At 45.7% G+C, this 19,893-nt stretch overlaps 1 protein-coding gene across 7 annotated transcripts in view; it reads left to right on the top strand.

The window, feature by feature from the left end:
• ADGRB1 (adhesion G protein-coupled receptor B1) overlaps positions 1 to 19,893 on the top strand; it is a 292,674-nt gene that overhangs the window by 200,816 nt on the left and 71,965 nt on the right. For 5 of the 7 annotated variants that reach the window (XM_065831583.2, XM_065831580.2, XM_071803746.1 and 2 more), the window contains one exon: positions 379 to 520. In XM_065831583.2, the coding sequence (XP_065687655.1) occupies positions 379 to 520 (142 nt within the window). The remainder of the gene's footprint in view (positions 1 to 378; positions 521 to 19,893) is intronic. The other 2 variants (XM_065831582.2, XM_065831586.2) reach the window with 1 other exon arrangement.

The following is a 19,893-nucleotide window of genomic DNA, read 5'->3' as shown; positions in this document are numbered from 1 at the left end:
TTATGCATCCACATAGTGGGTGTGTGGGACAGGTTATGTGTGCATACATGGGATACGTGGGCTATGCGGTGCACATGGGGAGACTGAGGCAGCTCAGCCCGGGGCTGGAGGGGGACGTTTACACGGGTGGGGGGCGATGGAAAGATCTTAGCGGGGCGGGGAAGTGGGGGGCGGGACAGGACCAGGACCAGAACTAGAACTAGAAGATCCAGGTCCGGGGGGAAGATGTGGGTGATGGGATGGGGGTGGTGATGGAAGCGGCCGGCGGAGGCGGGGGAGGGGGCGCGGTGCCCGCTCCCCGCCCGCCCTGACGGCCGTTCTCCCCCTCTCCCCGCTCCGCCACCCGTCCCTCCCTCCCATCTCCCTCCCTCCCTCCAGCAGAGCCTCCGCCTCCGCCTCCCCGCCCGGCGCCTGGTCCTGGCGCGGCTGCCGAACGGTCCCGCTCGACGCCTCCCGGACTAAGTGCCTGTGTGACCGGCTCTCCGCCTTCGCCATCTTAGCCCAGCTCAGCCCCGACATGGTGAGTCCCGCCGGCAGAGCCGCGGAGGGAGGAGCAGGTGGCGGGGAGGGACACGGGGGACAAGGGGAAATAAAGAGGGAGGGAAAGGGACGCGACCGGAATGGAGCGAAGCATCCTCGGCGTGCGGCTTTCGGGTACCGCGGAGAGGCGCCGGGGACAGACCCCAGCCCTGCTGCAGTCCGGTGTCGCCGGGACCGTGGCGACACAACGTGAGGCTTTGCATCACCCTCCCCACCTTCATCACCGCCCTTCCTCTCCCCTTCCCCCCGCGACCCTGACCGCAGCTTTGCGGAGGGGGGACACGCACATTGGGGATGCCGCTGCCTTGCATCCTCCCATCCCTCCATCACTCCGCTGTGCGTTTGAATATGAATAGTGTCAAATGTGGGGGGTGACCAACCCCCGTCGGGCGTGTTCACTCCCGTGGGCTCCCCACACAGGAAATCTTCGCACGTGTCTTATTTTGGGGGGGTTGACCGCCTCGCACCATTCGCGCTCCCTTCTGCAGCTCGCTTGTGTCCCTCTTCCTTGCCTCAGGGTCCCTTTCACTACCCCACTTTGTTTTCTTGGGGGATGGGGGGTGTCCCTCACTCCGGAATAGGGGACAGTGGAGGGGAAGAGTTGCGAAGTTTTGGGCGCTGTCGGTGACACGAAGCCAGTGCCGCGTCTCGGACAGAACCTCTGGAAAATAAGTGCGAGATTCCTAGAAATTATCACCGGGCGGCTGCACCCTGAGTCAGAGAGCGGGGCGAGTGCCAGAGCACCAAAGGCAACACCAGAGTGGTCAAAAGGGGCTTTGCAGTCTCCACTCTTATACCTTGTGCTTTTTTATTTTTTATTTTTTTTTTAAGTAGTTCATCCCTTTTTCGATAGTTCCCTAGTTCATAGAGTAAAGCCCTCCCTATCCCCTCCGCCTAGTGCTTCTCCATGTGCCTGGGCACCGGGAGTTACTGGGCCCTTGCAATGATTTACTAATTATGCCTTGCTTCTTAAATCCTGGCTTAATTCAGCCAAAGGGAAGGGGATAGGAAGAAAGAAAGGGTGACGGTGGTAAAGGGTGTGGGGGAGATCACATTTTCCAAGATGAAGGTTTGGTTTATTATTAGAAACACTAATGTATTTGGTCCACTAGTTACCATGGAAACAACATCTGCACTGAAGTGGGTTTAAAGACACAGTGTTGGTTGTGTTTGCCCGGGCCCTGTGCAGGCCCAACCAGTATAGTGTTGTGAAATAGGCTCTGGGGTGTCAGGTAGAACCGCTTTCGTGGTCCTCGTGAGAGAAGCATTGAGCTTCTGGTCTCAGCAGAGATGTGCTGCTCGAAGAAAGCTTGGAGATAGGACTGGGATAAGGTTCTTGCTTGGAAGGGACCTGGAAGGAGTTGGTTGAATTTGTGCTGGCATCCCTGTACTGTTTTTCATCGAGTAATATTTTTTTCCTTGTCTTCCCATTGGGCAGGCTGGGCTTTGAGTGAAACTGGGTGAGCAAGGAGGCAGCTTGCTGGGCTAGTGCCCTCCAGGAGTGGTACCCAGCCTTCTCGATGTGACCAGGCTGAGCTCAGGTGAGCCAGCTGGGACTGCCTTCTCCAGTTCTGTATGCTGTTGTTCTGTACATGCCCTGTGAGCCTGCAAGGCTGTGTCCTGCCAGCAGCAAGTCTTCACCCTTCAGCACAAGCTACAGCAGCTTAAGTGTCTGGCTCCAGAGGTTTCGATGATCACCAGTAAGATTAATGGCTAAACCTTGTCCAGTGCGGGAAGGACTCTGTGCTATTGTTGCAAGCAACCCAATCCTGAAAAAGTTTAAGGAGGTTGCATGGCTGGATAAAATAAATTGTGATTTCTGCTGCAGAAATACTTTTAAGGCAAAACCTGAAACGAAGCCAGCCCACGTGTGCAGCTGAGCTGCTGGTGAAGGTCCTCTGCTAATCCTTCTTCTGGAAGCAGAGAGAGGACCAGGCAGTAAGGGAAGAGAGAAAAGAGTCTTTGGCTTGCCTAAAGCAGGAGTTTCTCTAATGGAACACTAAGACTTTATCTTCACATTGTGCTTGGTATTACTTAACTAAGCAGCTAGGAAAAAAAAGATGGTTAATTTGACTTGGCCAGATACTGCTACTCCCTCAGCTGTAGGTGTTTGGAGTGTTATCTGGATAACACAGGATTGGTGTAAGCCCTTTATCATCAGTGCAATTATTTTAGCATCAGAGAGTGGGCTTGGCTGTAGGAGGATGCAGCTTCCTTCCCCTAGGCATGTTTTATTATATCTGCAACTAACCTCTCAGCTAGAGTCCTTTGGGGTTTAGGCCTAAAATTGCTTCCTTCATCCTCTTTCCAACTCCGCCAGCTACTGGTTATGCTATATTTTCACAACTCACTTTTTATTTTTCCCAGCCTGGAATCAACTCATGAGCATCAGGATGAGTCCTTTGGCCATGTTGGGGCCTGGCTACCTCCTGAGTCCCCCCATTAAGCGAAGTCCAGAACTGGTTGATGTTCTCACGATACCACCCTCAGTTTACTGACCAAGTGTCATTCTAAGCAAGCCCATGCTGCTTCATTTCCCCAGAGGTGGCATCTCGTCATCGTCGGTGTCTGTGGTGGTGACATTTATAGTGCAGTTTTTCATGTGCCTTTGGAGCTCTCAGGACAAGAAGCTCTGTCTGCCTGTGTCATTAATATTATTTATTGCTATAAATCTCCCTTCTGGAGTCTTTGGCCCTGGCAGCTTGAAATATTTGTAACCCTGGTATGGGAACAGTTTCATTGCAATGAAAAAGGACCAGGAAAGGCTTTTGGGGGATGACTGTTGCTGTCCAGGCAGCCGATTCGGACTTGCCAAGGACAGACTTTTCCCTGGCTGGACTCTGAGAGGAAAGTAGTTTTCCTTGATTTCAATGAAGCTAAGGGCTGAAAATGATGTGTTTTGAATCAGCTTTAGAGGCAGATGTCCCGAAACCATGATGAAGCTGTTCAGATCCAGCTCAAAAGCAGGAGTTGAAGTTTGACTCGTTCTCTGGTTCTGATTTCCCTTGGACGCTGCTACTTCAAATAGACAGAACCAGCCTCTCGCACTGATTCAGCACGGTTACTGTTTGACCATCATGAAAGATTAAAACCCTCTTAAATTAAGGAACACAGACAAGCTTTTTAAGTCTGTCTTTTAGTTTAGGTTTTATAACATGCCTAGCTTGGTAGGGCAACAGTATTGACATGCTCTGATACTACACCTGCATAATAGAAGTGCTAATAAAGAATAAGGGCAAAAGGAAATTACAGAGCCAAGTGTTTAAACTATACCTTTGCAAACCATGGTCAGGCTGATTAACAGTCTTGTGGTGGTGTTATTTTCAATATTTCTTGCTGGTATTGGCGATTTCTTAGAGATGGGAAGGAAAGAGAGCAGGAGCCTGAGGATGCACAGGAGAGCCTTTCACTCTTTGGTTGTCTTCTTTGATTTTGGCTCATGTTCTGTCTCTTACCCACCAGCTTATGATTTGTCTTTATGAAGTTGTTGAAGCTTTAAAGATGGGTTCTTATAGAACTTAAGACTGTAGTAAGACTGTACAAACACATCTCTCTCCCCTTCCTTACTATCGTCATCTGCAGACACGAGGCTGATCAGAATTGGGCATCCGAGCTCTGCTCTCATTTCTAGTGTTAGCAAAAGTTGAAAGATGCTAATGGCAAGAACTTGTATGGACGCTGAGTTAATTTTTTGAACATCTTGACTCTACGGTGGTGTTTACTGACAAGCAAATGATTAATGAGAAGGGCTGTACAACACCTGTGTATTTTTGTGGGGTGTACTGTAGCAGACCAAACTACAGAGCTGACTTGGAAGCCTGTTGGCAAAGGCAGGTGAGTGTACACAGCGATCAACCTTGACCCTGTGATATCCCAGGATGTTGCAAGAGGCTTTTTTTCATTGTTACCTCCAGTTTGTGTGAATGCAAAGCACCTTTCCTGGTGTGCTTCCTACCCAAAGGGACAACAGCTTCTGAGCTCATCGCTCAACTCACAAAATTTACTTTCTTTTCCTGAAAACATCTCGACTTTGTGTGTGCAGCAGAGGAGAAGAAATAATTTTTATCCCGGGGAAATAAGGAAACACAGAAAGTAGATTTTCAGCGTACATCTTGGTTGAGTAGAAGGGAATCAACATGCAGGTCTGGTTTGTTCTTGCTCTGTCTTCAAGATCTTCCTCCTGAAAAGATTCCCCTGTGCTATGGGAGGTCTGTGTATTTCAGGAAGCGTGCACAGGTGCACAATGGGTTATTTTAAAGTCCTAAAACTCTGTAAGGCTTCACTTGCACAGGGAGTAGACCCAAGTTTTCCAGCAGCATTTTTTTTCCCCTGGAAAAATGTTGATGTTAATGAATTAAAATATTTTGTAAGGGTGCAGCTGTTCTGACAAAATTTTGATGGAAAATTATAACAGTGTTTCACTTAGATGAGACCAGAGCACTTTATTTAGAGCTGGATGTTTTAACATTTATATTCTACCATTGTTTGTCAGGTGAGATTTGGAGTCTGAATAGAAAAAAAGCCTTTTGCATATCTTGAGAACAGCCATTTGTCACATTTACTGTGGTTTTCAGGCTTTGTTAATAATGGTGCTGCTTCTCCTGCAGTATTAACTCTTTGATTCAAAATCTGGACTTTCCTGTTGAAGGGAAGTTCTCAGTTTTGCCCAGCTTGAAGTCTGAAGGCATCAAACTACTACAGTTTTTACAGAGAGCCTGAAAAAGAGCTTATTCAACTGGTGGATCGGAGTGTATTGGCTTAAGCTGCAGGACAGAGCTGTTTCTGTGCCTGTAAGTGAAATTGTGACCTTGTGCTGATCGCTTTATTTTCTGCTTCTGTTTCTCCAGCTGAAACACGCTTGCAGGTGACATCCCAGGCTGTGTGCATCTGTATTTTCACAGTGCCCCAAGCCTGAAGGGTGCTACAGAAAGCACCAAGTGCTGTCATTTCCCTGACAGAGCATTAGAAACCTCCGTTTGCTTGGTTAGCAAGAGCTGTGCCAGGGTGAACATTGCTGAGTGGCAAACAGTTGGGCTTTTGAGGTCCAGATTCTCTGTAAGCCTCCCGTGCTTGTGTCATTGGCACCTCTTCCTGCAATCACCCTGTTCTCTCCGGGATGCTGCTGTGCATAGAGTGTCTCTTGGGAGCTGAATGTGCCTCTTGCTGGGGAGCCCTTGAATTCGAAACGTTTCCTCAATTTTCCCTGGGATTTGTGTTCTTACTGCTGGACTCTCCCTAGATATGTAGAGGCCAAAGTGGGAGTGATGAAGAGACACTTGAGCTGGACTCCTGCTTGTCTCAGGAGAGCTTTGTGGTGGGACTGGGAAAGGTTATGGTGCAGGTGCTGCTGGGGATTTCTGGAGTTTGCCCATCTCCTGCTCCACAGCAGGAGCAGCTGCTGTGTTTTCTCAGGGGTGCCTTTCCCTGACGTCTGTGGCAAGCCTGTAGGAGCAGGCTGTGATTCTGCAACAAGCTTGTCTTTCCTTCACTCAGCAGGGATGCTCTTTTCACTAAACCCAGTATAGTCCCCCTGAGTTTCAGCCAGCATTGATAGCATAGATAGAGTACAAACCAGCTGGGCAGATGGTTTTCTCCTCTAACTCTCTCTCATAATATGATTAGGAGGTAGAGCAGATATGTGATGCCCTTAGATGGCCAAATGGACCAACCCACAGTCTAGCTTCCTCTTAAAAGAATTGCATTATTTTTCAAATGTGGCCTCTTAGCAGAGGAGCCTGAATTGTGATCCTATATCATCGCTTTGCTGAAAGTCACCTGCTTTTAAATGTTTGCCAGTATGTCTGTCAGTATGGATCACAGAGTGGATTTGGGCTAAATCTCATTTGAGTTTGGAGATGATCTGTGGTCGATGTACGGATGATTTTTGGTGGGTTTTTAGAACAAGGGGATTTCTCATAGAGCTTGTGCTGGGCTCTAGGTGCCAGGGAGCAGAGTAACCCCAGGTTTGTTATTTTGCTGGGAGATGTGAATGCAGATTGCCATTGCTATATGCTGTAGTCAGTATGTAAGAAGGGATCCCATCAGCAAATAAATGATTGTGTTTGAATATATATAGGAATGGAATCAGAGACAAGGGTGATAGGAAATCCCTTTCAGTTCTGTGCGTCTAGGAGAGGCAACACTTGAATATATTAAAAGAAGACAGGTAGCATACATAGTAATAATAAGAGGGTTTGGTTCAGCATAATAAGCAGTCATCCAGCATCCCACCTCCTTCGCGGCTGTCTGCGGATTCAGCTGTCTGTCGATCCAGTGGGTAGTTCAGTAGATATTCAGAGCCGACAGCTTTCCTCTGCCGAGTTTCTGTTCTACCCTCGTGGATTTGCTCAGGTCTTTAGCTCACGATGAAAAAAAAAACAAACAGAAAACTCCAGGCAGTGGGATTGCAGCAGCGTGGGTCTGCAGCTCTTCCCCCTGCGAGCCGGAGCCAGCGAGCTCCGCACAGCCCTGGCAGTGACTCTTCTGCAGGCAAATGCTGCATCACCCTCTGTCTCTTCATTGGAAGGGAACGTGGGAGAGAAACATGATCAAGTGCCTGAGAGCTTAAAAACCTTTGTGGGATTCAGTGCTTCAGCGTGAGTAATATTAACCCAAATTCAGCCATCAATGTAAAGGCAAGAACAGCATTGGCATTAACCAAGTGACCCCAGGAGCAGACCAGGGCTGAGGTTAGTTGTTTGTCTTCAGTTGAAATTAAAGACACCCCCTGCAAGTTGGAGGTACCATGTGTACAGGCATTCCTGAGGGGTCTGGTGCTTGTTTTGAGCTGCAGTGCTTAATGGCTTGTTGCCATGAAGGCAGCTTAGCAAGTGTGACAGCTGCCCTATTACCCAGCCACAGCTTACTGCTCTGTGAAAGGAGGTGTGGATTTAAGCCAGGACACCAGAGTCTTCCCAGTTCCCACTTTCTCCTTTGTTACGAGCTCAGAGGGCAGCTCTCAGACTCAGTGTGTGCAGATTTGAGCTATAGAGGGCCGGAAATGTGAACGAAGTGGGTGAGTGGTACCTCTCCGGGATGCTCTGCTCTGTGTTCAAGGAGAATGACTGGTATGGTACGTGGGTGTCGGAGTCTGTGATTTTGTGTGTGGGAGAGGACGATGTGTCAGAGATGTTTAATGTGGTACCTCCACACTGGCGGTGAGTGGAGGTGGGGTCTGTGAGACAGTTTGACTCTTTTTCTCAAGGAGAAAAGACCTAGGAGAAAGAGGATACCAGTCTTCAAATGGGTAGAAGGTAGCTGTGGAAAGGGAGTAATCGGCTTTCTGCGTCTGGTGGGGATTGGACTCAAATTGCAGTGAGAGAGATTTAATTTAGGCGCAAGGGAAAACCTTCTCCTGCAGGGATAGCCACGCACCAAGAGCCCAGCCTCCATCAGCAAAGGTTTTCTTGAACAGTCTGGTGATGGTTGAAACGGTTTTGGGGCAGGGAAATGGGTGAGCTGAGTTTGTCAGGTCTTTTCCCACCATTTTACTTATAATTCTGTAAACCTGATCATCTTTTTGGTCGCTTCTTGCTATGTAGAAGAGAAAAAACGTAGCAGAGATGTGGCATGTTGTTGGGAGGTGGAGGAGTAGAATGGAGGCAGATGGGGAAGATCTGGTGGGTTAGGGCATGTATTTGGAAAAATCACAGGGTTTGTCCATAAACTGAGAGACCACTTTGCCTGCTTTCTGTATCCTGCTGCTGATCCACTGTTATATTTATTATGTATTATTTGGACCACTGCATCACCTGGGAGGCTTAGCTGTGGAGCACAACTTCAGTCTGCTCAGAGCTGAATGAGCCACAAAGCCACCCCAACCCAACACAGGAGAGACACAGATGAAATTTCCAGCTGAAATACAAGGATGCTTGGATCTGGGTGGGTGTGGGGGCACATGTAAACAGCACGAGGACATTAGTCATCGTGATCCGCAGTAAGTCGTGGCACATCTGCCGTTGTCAGGCTTGTTTTGTAGGCATTGCACCAAGGAGGGCTTTACAGAGGAGGTTTAAAGCAAGAACATTGGATAGTTTTCTAAGGTTTTTTTTTGTTGTTGTTGTTTTTTTTTTTTTTTTTCCTTTTCTATTCTTTTCTGGGGAGCTTCTCCCAAGGCAGAGGATGGCGTGGGAGACATCACAAAGGTGCTCGTTTGAAAATGGTAACAAGTGGGTGATGGAGGCTGAGTTTCATGGGCTCATCAGGGGCGGGAGTCAGCGCATTAGTGCAAATTGGGATTGTCTTCATTTTCAAAGCACTTCAGGGACTAAGCACGTTGTGTTTGAAGAGTCAGTTGAACTGTTCAGCGTTGCTTGGCTTTCTTATACCATTCTGAGCCCATCTCCATAGTACTTTGGTGTTGAAAATCCCTTTTTAGGTAATTTGGGCAAGCTGCTACACCACTGAGCGCTGTTGTGCCCTGCCTAAAGGCTTAGGTTGTCCTTGAATTCCCATGCAGTAAGACATGGAAATTAAGTCGTTATTTTTTGTTACAACAAATATCTAGTTATTTAAACCAAAATTACCTCAGTTTCTGAAAAGCTTATGCCTTTCATGCTGCTCCTATCTATGAATAGCTGAACGGACAAATCTACTGGCCAGATTTTGGCAGTAATGTCAATCTTTAAGCAAAAATGGGCAATATGCATGGAAAACAAATGTCAGACTTGTAATTATGAATATTTGATCTTGAAAATCCCCTTAAAATGACAGGGATGTCTAAGCAGGAAACTGGGATTATGTTGTGTGTGATAATGGTCAGCCAGAACAGTCTGCGGCTCGAGTGCTCACTACCTACCTGCCCTACTAACCACAAGGATATACAGAATATATTCAATATATATTATGTGAAAAAAAAAAAAAAATTACTCTGCTCTTTTCCCACAAGCAAGACAACATTTTCATTTTTCATGACAAATTGTTCTTTTTGCTCTTCTATATGTGGCAACCATGTCAGCCATTCCCCAGTTGGGAAATATTCTACTACTGAGGCCCGTTTTGGTCTTGTTTATAACCATGTGGTACAGTTGTAAATCCAGGGGCTGTTACAGCTTTACTTCCCAGTCACTCAGCTGTGAATGAGATGGGCGTCAGGGCCAGAAACTGATTCCTTGAGATTCTGTGTTGAGGGAATTAGCACCAGTAACTTCCCAGTAACCAGCTGTGTATTGCACTGGGTAGGCGGAAACATGCTGGATCCCACGGGCTCTTCAGATTACAATGGGAATAAAGCTGTTGTTACCATCATAACTGTGTACAGACAATCTGTTAAATGGTTGAAATCCCTTAATCTCCATTTTGGAAGAGAATTCTTGCTAGTGAGCCCCTAAAAACCTCAGGGAAGTGATAACAAACTGGAGACATCTTTTCCTTCAAGGTTGTTGATTTAACCTTAGTACATCTTTTCCTTCAAGGTTGTTGGTTTAACCTTAGTTTGGGTCAGGAGCCGTTCCCAGTGTATGGATCTTCAGTGATAGAACAGTAAGAAATGGCAACCTTTGCCTGGGTCCTGCAGGAGAGGAATCACATATGCAAAGGGAGTGAATGAAGAAAGGGTTTAAAAGGTGTTTTAGGGGTGGCTTGCGGAGTCTTTGCACAAGTGCTCACACAATAGAATCACAGAATAGTTTGGACTGAAAGAGGCCTTCAAAGGTCATCTAGTTCAACCCCATTGTCATGAGCAGAGACATCTTCACCCAGCTCAGGTTGCTCAGAAACCCATCCAGCCTGACGTGGGATGTCTCCAGGGATGGGGCATCCACCACCTCTCTGGGCAACGTGGGCCAGGGTCTCACCACCCTCATTGTAAAAAGTTTCTTCATGTCTGGCCTGAATCTCCCCTCTTCTAGTTTAAAACCATTAGCCCTTGTCCTGCCGTAACACACCCTTCTAAAAAATCTGTCCCCACCCTTCTTATAGGCTCCTTTTAAGTACTAAAAGGCCACAATAAGGTCTCCCTGGAGCCTTCTCCAGGCTGAACACCCCAACTCTCTCAGCCTGTCCTCCCAGCAGAGCTGTTCCATCCCTTTGATCATCTTGGTAACCTCCTCTGGCCCCTCTCCGACGGGTCCATGTCTTTCCTGTACTGAGGGCCCCAGAACTGGATTCAGTGTTTATGGCTTGTGCTTTGAATGAAGCTTTTCTGAAGGGATGGACTTCAGTGAGCAAGGGTGCTAGAAAGGGAAAGGGAAAACAGTCATTTGCTCTCCATGGTGGTTGGCAGCAGGGTGATATGAGCATCTTTGGCAGAATTCTTCCTCCAAACCCCATGGCTTCAGGTGTTCCCCTGCTCTTGAGTTGTGTCTCTCCCAAGGGCAGGATGTATGGGCACAGAGGAGGCAAGTGTCGTCCCATGCTGTGGCGAGAGCTGCCGGTCTGGCATCACTCATCAGCATGACATTGATAAAGTAAAACAAACAGCGGGCTGTTTTGGAATGATTTGGTGAAATGCTGTCGCCTGGCATGGAACCAAAACACTGCTTAAATCAGGATAAACACAGTCTGGATTCCACCCTTATTTTCCATTCCCAGTCTGCCATGGAGTTATTTTATTTTCACTGTGTGTAAATCTCAGCACATTTCCCTGCAAGGTGCTCAGCACTGCTGCTGCAAAGTTACTGGAGATGACGGCACACTTGTAAAACCAGGGCAAGATGGATAATGCAAGGGTCAGCTTGCAAATCACTTACAAACTTTGAACTAATTATCCTTTGCGTAGTACAGGGAAGGGACAATGCCAGGCAAAACGGAGTGGTAAAGAAGGCTCATTTTTAATGTAGTTAGACTATATGTGTATACTGTAAAATAATGTTAGTAATAGTAATAGGACTAATAGTAATAGCAATAACAATAGCAATAGCAATAGTAATAGTAATAGTAATAGTAATAATAATGATAATAATTTCTATGGAAAAGGCTATAACAGTGTCCTACAACTGCCCCTACAGTTTAACTGTCATAATATTCCCCAGCTGTGTCTTAACTTGTCCCAGCTAGCAATGTCCAATGTGGTGCAGGGGATGTCATGGTCTATGAATGTTCCACTAGGTAGTACAGACGAGACCCTTCTGTTTTGAATGGTGAGGTTTTATGAATATTATCTATACCTCATCACTTCATCTCGGGGGAATAGAGTCGGTCCTGGACCATTTCATTTTCTAGGATGAGCATAGCGAGATTGAGTTTTTCTGCTTACTGTAGTGCCTGTGAGAGTGATACTGCACAATCTGATTAAAGTTCAATTCTGCCTCCGTTGTCTCAGAAGGAAAGAGTGCATACCCATAGAGGTATATGCCATTTTGATTATTACCAGCTTTACTGTGGAAAACAGTTCTATCTTCTCTTCAGTGTGATTTAAAGGGAAAGACTGAAATAGGGTAAGTCTTACCATATGCATGAAAAGTAAAGACTTAAAAACTGAACACTCCATCTGACCAGCTCACAAACAGTTAAGGCAAAAGCTTTCTCCTCTCTCTCCTCTATACCTCCCCACGTTAATATTGCACAGCAGAGAATGAGATGCTGCTGCTTGATTGTCCTGATGTAGCCCTAGGAACCCCCTGAGGCATTTACACATATCAAAAATCTAAGCTGAATTAAGCTTTGGAAGAGAGATGGAGAGCAGCATTATTCTCTTCCATTTCCAGGGGGGTTAAAATAGGCCTCTGAGAATTAAGGCCAGTGTTTGCAATCTAAAGCAGATCAGTTGAGAGGACTTTGAAAAGCTTGGCTTAAATGATGGAGCCACGTGTACACAGTTGACCTGTGGGCAGGCTGGGAATAGACCTCCCCGCCTCTCCTCATATGCGGTCCCCTTGCTCAGTATGCTGGTTCCCAAACCACAGCTTGTAAAGGGATGCAAAGTGGCTCACAACTATTTGTCAGAGCCTTTTTAAACAGTGATTTTAGTAGCCTGGCCAGGCAAAGTACAATGGGGAAGGGTTGGGAAATAAAGCACAGTGTATTTTAAAGAATGACATCGAGCTGTTTAGTGAAAATCGTAGAATCATAAAACCATAGAATCATTTTGGTTGGAAAAGACCTTTAAGATCATCAAGTCCAACCGTTAACCCCACACTGTCAAGTCCACCACTAAAATATGTCCCTAAGATTCTCATCTATATGTCTTTTAAACACCTCCAGGGATGGTGACACAACCATGTTTGGTAACGGCTGACTGGGCAGGAGAAAAGTGGTCCTTAGAGTTAATATGAGCCTGATCCACCCCTCTTTAATATCAGGACTGGAAATTGAGGCACTGAGAGAGGAGTCTGGTAGTTCAATGAGTGGCAGCAAGCTGACTGTGACGTTGACAACTGGCAGGTAGATAATGTGTACTGTTGACTCCTGTAATTCCCCACCAGCCTGACGGAAATCATCCTGACAGTTCATATTAATGAAAGGCTGCGTGGCCACTCTTCTGCTCTGAGAGCTTCATCAAGGATGTTTACTAAACGCAGATTGCCATGTTGTATCTTGAGAGCAGACTCAATATTGAACGAAGAGTTAGCAATTGTTAATAAATAGTAGCACATTAAGATGTCTCTCAGGGTGATTTTTGTGTACTGTAATTACACGGAATTGCCTGTTAGACTGGCCAAATTACATAAAAGGGGCCCTCAGCACCACAAATGTGTTCCAAATAATGGGTGACTATTAGCTTTGACATGAGAAGCCTGTAGTTATGATACAAAGGAATCAAAATGAAGTAGTAATCATCTGGACCTGTCTTGCAATGACATGGGCTGGGAAGGATGCTGTGTTATTCCAGAAAGAAGTTGTGAAGAGACTATTAGTTAATGATGCTACTCAATGATCTTCATGTGGGGATCTCAAAGTCCTCCTCAGAGGTTAAATGATGGAGAAGGCTCTGGGGAGACCTTATTGGGGCCTTTCAACACATCAAGTGTAACAAGAAAGATGAAGAAAGACTTTTAACCAGATTTTGTTTGAGATAAAGTTCAATTTCTCCACAGTAGCTTGTAGGGGGACATGATTTGGATTTGTGCTGAAAACAGTGTTGATAACAGAGGGATGTCTTAGTTACTGCTGAGCAGCACTTGCACAGAGTCAAGGTCGTTTCTGCTCCTTAGACTGCCCCACCAGTGAGGAGGCTTGGGGTGCAGAAAAAGCTGGGAGGGGACACAGGTAGGACAACTGTCCCCAAATGACCAAAGGGACATTACCTGCCATATGACATCATGATCAACAACAAAATTGGAGGGTTGGATGTTGATGGCTACCATTGCTTTGGGACTGACTGAGCATCGGTTGGTTGGTAGTGAGCATTTGCTTTCTTTTGCATCACTTTTTTTTTCCTAATTATTTAACTATCTTTACCTCAACCCACAAACTTTTGTACTGTTACACTTCTGATTATCCCCCCCAGTTCTTCTGTAGGGGGAGTGAGTGAGCAGCTGTGTGGTGCTTAGCTACTGAACCAGGGTCTGGTCCACAACACCAGGGCCTGTAATGTCAGGACAAGAGGTAATGCTTTTAAACTGAAAGACAGTAAATTTAAGTTGTATATAAGGAAGAAGTTTTTTACAGTGAGGGTGGGGAGACACAGGACCAGGTTACCCAGAGAAGTTGTGACTACCTCATCATTGGAAGTGTTGTAAGTCAGGTTGGACAAGGCTTTGAGCAACTTGATCTAGTGAAAGTTGTCCCGGCCCATGACAACAGGGGTTGGACTAGGTGATCTTTCAAGTCTCTTCCAACCCAAATCACTCTATGATTCTATGAAAAAATGGCTTGATGTCTCTTCCCTAATCTTCTGCTTTTTGAGTGAACTCTGTAGTCCCTTTGATAGTGCTGACCCACCAAAAAAGCTCATTTCAGCTGTGACCCAATGCTACCTTTACTACATCTCTACTATTGCCCATTTTTTGGGGGTCCACCAAAAAGAGCTTTTGTCATGCTTGTCCTCTTTCTTTGTCTCGCAATTTCTGCAATAAATATTTCTTCTGAGAGGTGAAAACTGAGCCTTCCCTTGAGCAGCTCCATCTGTATTTGTAGTTTTACCATGGGCCTCAGCAACTGCCATGCCCTGGCATGACCAGAGAGCTGGAAATCAGTGATACTTTCATTGGGCACTGCATGATGGTCAGGAGAGTGATGGAATATGAACAGGATCTTCTTATTCCTTGGGTCTGCTCCCTGTGTGAGCTTGCCTCGCATCTGCTGCTTCTGCAAGCAAGTGCAAGGATTTGTTCTTCTTGGTTCTGCAAAGTCCTTGGAGGTGGACACAGATATCAGCTACACCTTTGTCAGCTGAGGTGTGTTAAGAGTCTGGTTCTCACCTGGGTGAAGGTGTCATCGCATCATTCATTACCAAAGTCCCTAAAAGATACTGTGTTTTGCTGTGGATTGCTGCCCTTTGGGGTGGTTGCTGTCCTTTTGTCAAGTGGTTGTGCTGGGATGGAGTATACGGCTGATGCTATATCATACCACCACTGTATATATGTGTATATGCAAAGGACCTGAGCCTGAATGAGAAAACCAGAATCTAACGGAATGGGGATTAAAACAAAACAAAACAACAAAACATGAAAAAACAGGATTTTTTGGCAGATGACAAGAGCACATTCACCCCTTTGCTATTCAACCCTCTTCAGTTGTTTTCTTACAGCACCGACATACAACCCCTTGTTTAGAAAGCTGTTCACTTTTGTGAGTACTGGTAAAAGCATTATTTTCCAGCAATTTTAACAACCAGCTCTCTGCTTTGACAAGAGTTGTCCAACCTGGAACAAAATCAATACAATGTGGCTTAAAAAGCTTCTCAAGAATTGTGAAAAGCCTTTAGGCCAGTGGCACACTAAAGGGTTCCTGAGCAATTCTCAGAGTAAATCACACCCACCTGATCCAGTTCTTTGTCGGAAGAGTGGAGTGAGTCCCATTGTTTTGAGCTTATGACCTATGAGCAAAGAGGCAGAGGGAGCTGGTCGTGCTTGCTCTTGCAAAATTGAATGTAAGGGGCAATCTAATCAGAACCTACAGGTATCAAAGTGGCAATTACAAAAATTATAAAAACAATCTCCTTTTACTTGTGCTTTCACAGTAGCTTAAGAGGTTCATATGTGACCTTAGGAAAAGCCTTGTCACCAAGAGAGTGACGTGGCCCTGGACGGGTATTCCCAAGGTTCCTTTAGACAAACCATGGCCAACCTCACCTGATGTTAGTGATAGCCTTGCTCCAAGCAGTATATTGGATTAAAAAGCTCTAGATGCCCCTTGTAACTAGTACTCTTGAAATTTTCTGACTTAATGAGTCTTTAATTTCAAATGTGCAGGAAATCAAGCTCAAGGCAACCATTCTGAATAACAAACACATTTCTAAAAACAAACAAAACCCAGAACCCCAAATTCCAAACTTGTATGTCTGTGTTTGATTTGGGAGAAAAATAGATGTTCATTTTTTCAGTGACTTCATTAGTATGATTTTATAAAGACTTTGTACAGCCCTTCTCAGTATCAAGGATGGAAAAAGCAGAAGGAACAGTTTGCTTGTAAGGACTCAGGCAAACTCCATGGCATTAAGAAATACCATTTTTGACTTTGTTCTAATTGGAGCCTATTTGACCCTGGAGCCAGAGCAGGGTAATGGAACAAGTGCGACTCGAATGAAGTCGCTTCTCACAGTGTTGTGCAGAAAGTAAGAGAAGGAAAGAAAAGTATGCAGAAAATGTATAGAGGGGAGAGCCAGAGAGATGCATTAAGAGCAAGAATAAAAGACAGAATATATCATGAAAAATGGCCAAAGGAAGGGATGGAAGTAGACAAAGAAAAAGAAAAAGAGAGAGAAAGGAAAAGAAGGAAATAGAAGAAGGAAGCAAAGTGAAATTGTAAAGAAAAAGAGTAGTGTCCTTGTGCCCTGCTAGGCAGAGTGATGAGGTGGTAGGACAGCAAGCAGCCTCAGGCAGTAGCACTCGTTATTTCCATCCCAGCTGATGTCATTGATTGCTTCTCTCCTCCCTTGTCATGCTTGGTGACAGAATTGCAGGACTTGCGACTTATCCTGCTCTGTTCTAGGCTAGGGTTTTCTCTCCAGCTCCAACCAGACATGGCTTCATCTGTGTTTCAGGGAGCTTCTGGATGGCACCCACCAACAGACATGAGGAGGTGGTGAGGGACAGGCCATCTGGGGCCATCTCCAGCCCAAGCAGGTGTAGATCCTGTTGCTAGCCTGCCTTTTGCAGACAACCAGTTTGCTCCTCAGCTGTGGTGCTGGGAAACTCCCATAGGACTGATTTCTCTCTTACCTTTAGAACACTGCTCATTTTCTCTTGATATTACTGTTGCATTTTAAACCAACCTCGTTTTCCCCACTCATTCTCCTCCAAGGAAACTTCCCTTTCAAAGCTCAGATCATACCGCAGCCAACCACCTTCTGTCAGGGGGTTTAATTAGTCAGAGGAAATAAAACAAATGATGCTTCATTTGCCAAAGAGAAGAAGTGGGGGATGGGGGAAAGGAAGATGAGGACAGAGAAACCTTAATAATGAAGAAAAAAGAGAGAATCCTAAGCTATTACATGGGCCCAAGCCTTTAGATCTTATTAGTCCCAAATTAGCAAACTCCTGCTTTTATTGCAGGCAGTGTTTTTTATAGTTATTGACCCCCATGATGCCAACAGAAACTCCACCACTCTCTTCCCTGTAGGAAGAAGATATAAGAGTCGTGGCATCTCCTCAGGAAGAGTCTTTCCAGTGAGCATGGGTTTTACAAAAGTCTAACTGAAGGATAAAGAAGGACGTTCAGATCAGGGTCTTTTTTATGTGGGAAGGACTGCAGATAGACACCAGCTGTTACCCACCCATCTGGCTACCACTTGACCGGTTGTCATTTGTGTAATGCCTTGCCAATGAGCAAACATCTGACCTAGGAATGGTCCAGTACATGCAGCCTCTTACTTAGCTGATGGAGGATCTAGGAGAGGATTATGGGTGATGTAGGTTGAGGATAGCAAAGGGAGTGAAATAATGTGAGGTTGTTGGGGATGGAGGGATGTCAGAGAACATGTGGAAGAGAGGGGATTTAGGGTTACTGTGTTGCACATATAGGGACATAGTCTGCTCATGTCTTAAAATCCAAATACCATTTCTTCAGTTTCTCTTGGATGGTTTAGGAGTGAGCTATATGTCGGGCTTTTTTTACTTTAACGGAGCTCCTCCCCCGCTTTTATCCAGTTACCCATGAAAAGTCACTGAAATGAGACCTACTTAAATCAAATGTCACAATCGATGCTCATCCCAGGCCACCATTTGTGTGATGTGAACTCATATTGCCCTAAGGGGAGGAGCAGGGAGAGAAAAAGAGTTGGGAGTGAACTTGGAGGGGTGAGTGAGGAGCAATTCACATCTGAGGAGCTTGTGCTTCACAGTGCTTTTATCAGGAACATGCGTCTCTGAGGTGGGGCAGGGCTGTTGCCCACCTGGGTTCTGCAAGGGGAGAAACAAAGCACAAGTGGCAAAGTAAGAAGCTGTGGCTTCATACTGGAGATTGCATCTCTCTCTTTCATACCCTATCCCAGTTTTGACTAAACCAGAGGCTTCTGTTCCCAGAAAAAAGTCCCTTCCACATTTCAATTTGTAAGGTGTAGGATACAATATTTCAACACTCAAGGTGTCCAGATTATGTCTAATTTCAATTTTGTTTGATGGAAGACAAATCAAAATGTTGATATTTTCATTGAAATTTCTTCCTGATTACCTAGTTCCCCCCAAAAAAATGCATCTAACCTTCCACAAATATTTGGCAGGAGTAAATGCTCAGGGTGGGAATACAGGCACATGAGTTGATGTTTAAAATTGCCGTGATCCAAGTGTCTGTAGAAGTTTGGAGGAAGAATCCACATGTGAGCTACAACACTTTTCACGAGCATTTTTGAAAGCTCTAGGTGAGTGAGGTGCAGGTCCTTGCTGGGTGCATTGGTGAGGCTCTGTGCCATGTTGTTCCTGCAACTTCCACACAATTGCTGGCAGTTAAAAGACTGAGATATGTAATCCAGTTCCATAACTTCAGCAAGTTGAACCAGGCTCAGCATCCAGGCCCTTTGTACATGTTTGTGGTGTAGTTTTGAAGGGTCCCAAGCCTCCTGTTTCACTGAGCAAATTCAAGGAAGGTGTACAGACATGCTGGGGTAGTGATGTGTCAGAGCCAATGTGGTCAGTAGGGAGGGGACATTGCAGAGAGGTAGCACCACGCTGCAGTGCAGTTTGGCTTCCAATCTGTAGCTGATTTGCATCCAGTAAAGATCCCTCAATCAACCTGTACTCCTTTGGGTATATATGCCAGTTGGGCATTCAAGCCATTGAATGTGTCACTAAATTTTTGTCTCAGATCCCTTAAGCTCTTGTACCAGCCTTCCCAATAGCTCCTATGGGGTTCACTGCAGTGGTATGGAGAAAGTTTTCTTCCTCATTAATTCCCCCCAATGAGATTTAAAATATGTGAGGTGCCCTTGGTCAAAATATGCAAGTAAAGAGGATCTTCCCAAGCTCCCCAGACTGCAGGGACAATTCATTTCAGATCCCAATATTTCAGGGTTGTGTGTTTCTTTTTTGTGGTGGGCTCTGTGGAGTAAACCTGTACTGACGGTGGACCTGGAGTCAACGGACATATACTTGCTTTGCCCATGTGTTGAGCTGGTTAGACTCCATATAAGCATAGCACTGAACCTTGCCTGATCTATTTTGCTTTGCAGCAGGCTCAGTAGCCTGGAACAGAGCTGCAGCAACCTCAGCTTCATGGTGTCCTGCTGATTGGAGGTTCAGGTTGAGCAGCCTCGTGCCTGCCAACAAAACAGTGTAGACAAGTCCTTAGAGGATTGCCTGTTCCATTCCCAAACTCATGTATAATTGCTTTTTGGTTTTTTTTCTCCTGTGCTAAGCCCTTGCTATGTCAGAAACCATCTCATCTCCATGACTATAGCGATAGGTGTTGGTACTGTGCCAATCTAATGACAACTTTGATTGTGCTCCCACACCTTTGCATACTGCCTAATCACCCTAAACAGAGGGTTCTTGTGTGTCTACTGCGTGATGGGTCTCTACTTCTCTGTCTTCACACCAGCAGAGATCAGTGATGTGGAGAGGAGAACCATGATGGCTAAAAAGCCTGCACCAGGGAAAACCAAGTGGAATCAAGATCTTGACTCTAAGCTGAGAACAAGGGTAGTTTAGTAGAATTAGTCTGGCAGATGTTGGCTAGTTACCCACTTAGTCCCAGTGATGCCGAGAACTATATTAGGAAAGGCTAGAGCACGTCTGTTTTTCTTGACGTTGCAAGAGCTGATGATCAGCAGATCTTTTGTGTTTAGACAGGAAAGCAGAACCACTCCACACCAGCATT

Source organism: Patagioenas fasciata, chromosome 2, assembly GCF_037038585.1.
Source record: "Patagioenas fasciata isolate bPatFas1 chromosome 2, bPatFas1.hap1, whole genome shotgun sequence".
Classification (NCBI taxonomy): Eukaryota; Metazoa; Chordata; class Aves; order Columbiformes; family Columbidae; genus Patagioenas; species Patagioenas fasciata.
The sequence above is the reverse complement of the archived record's forward strand: the minus strand, read 5'-3'. Positions and strand labels throughout refer to the sequence as shown.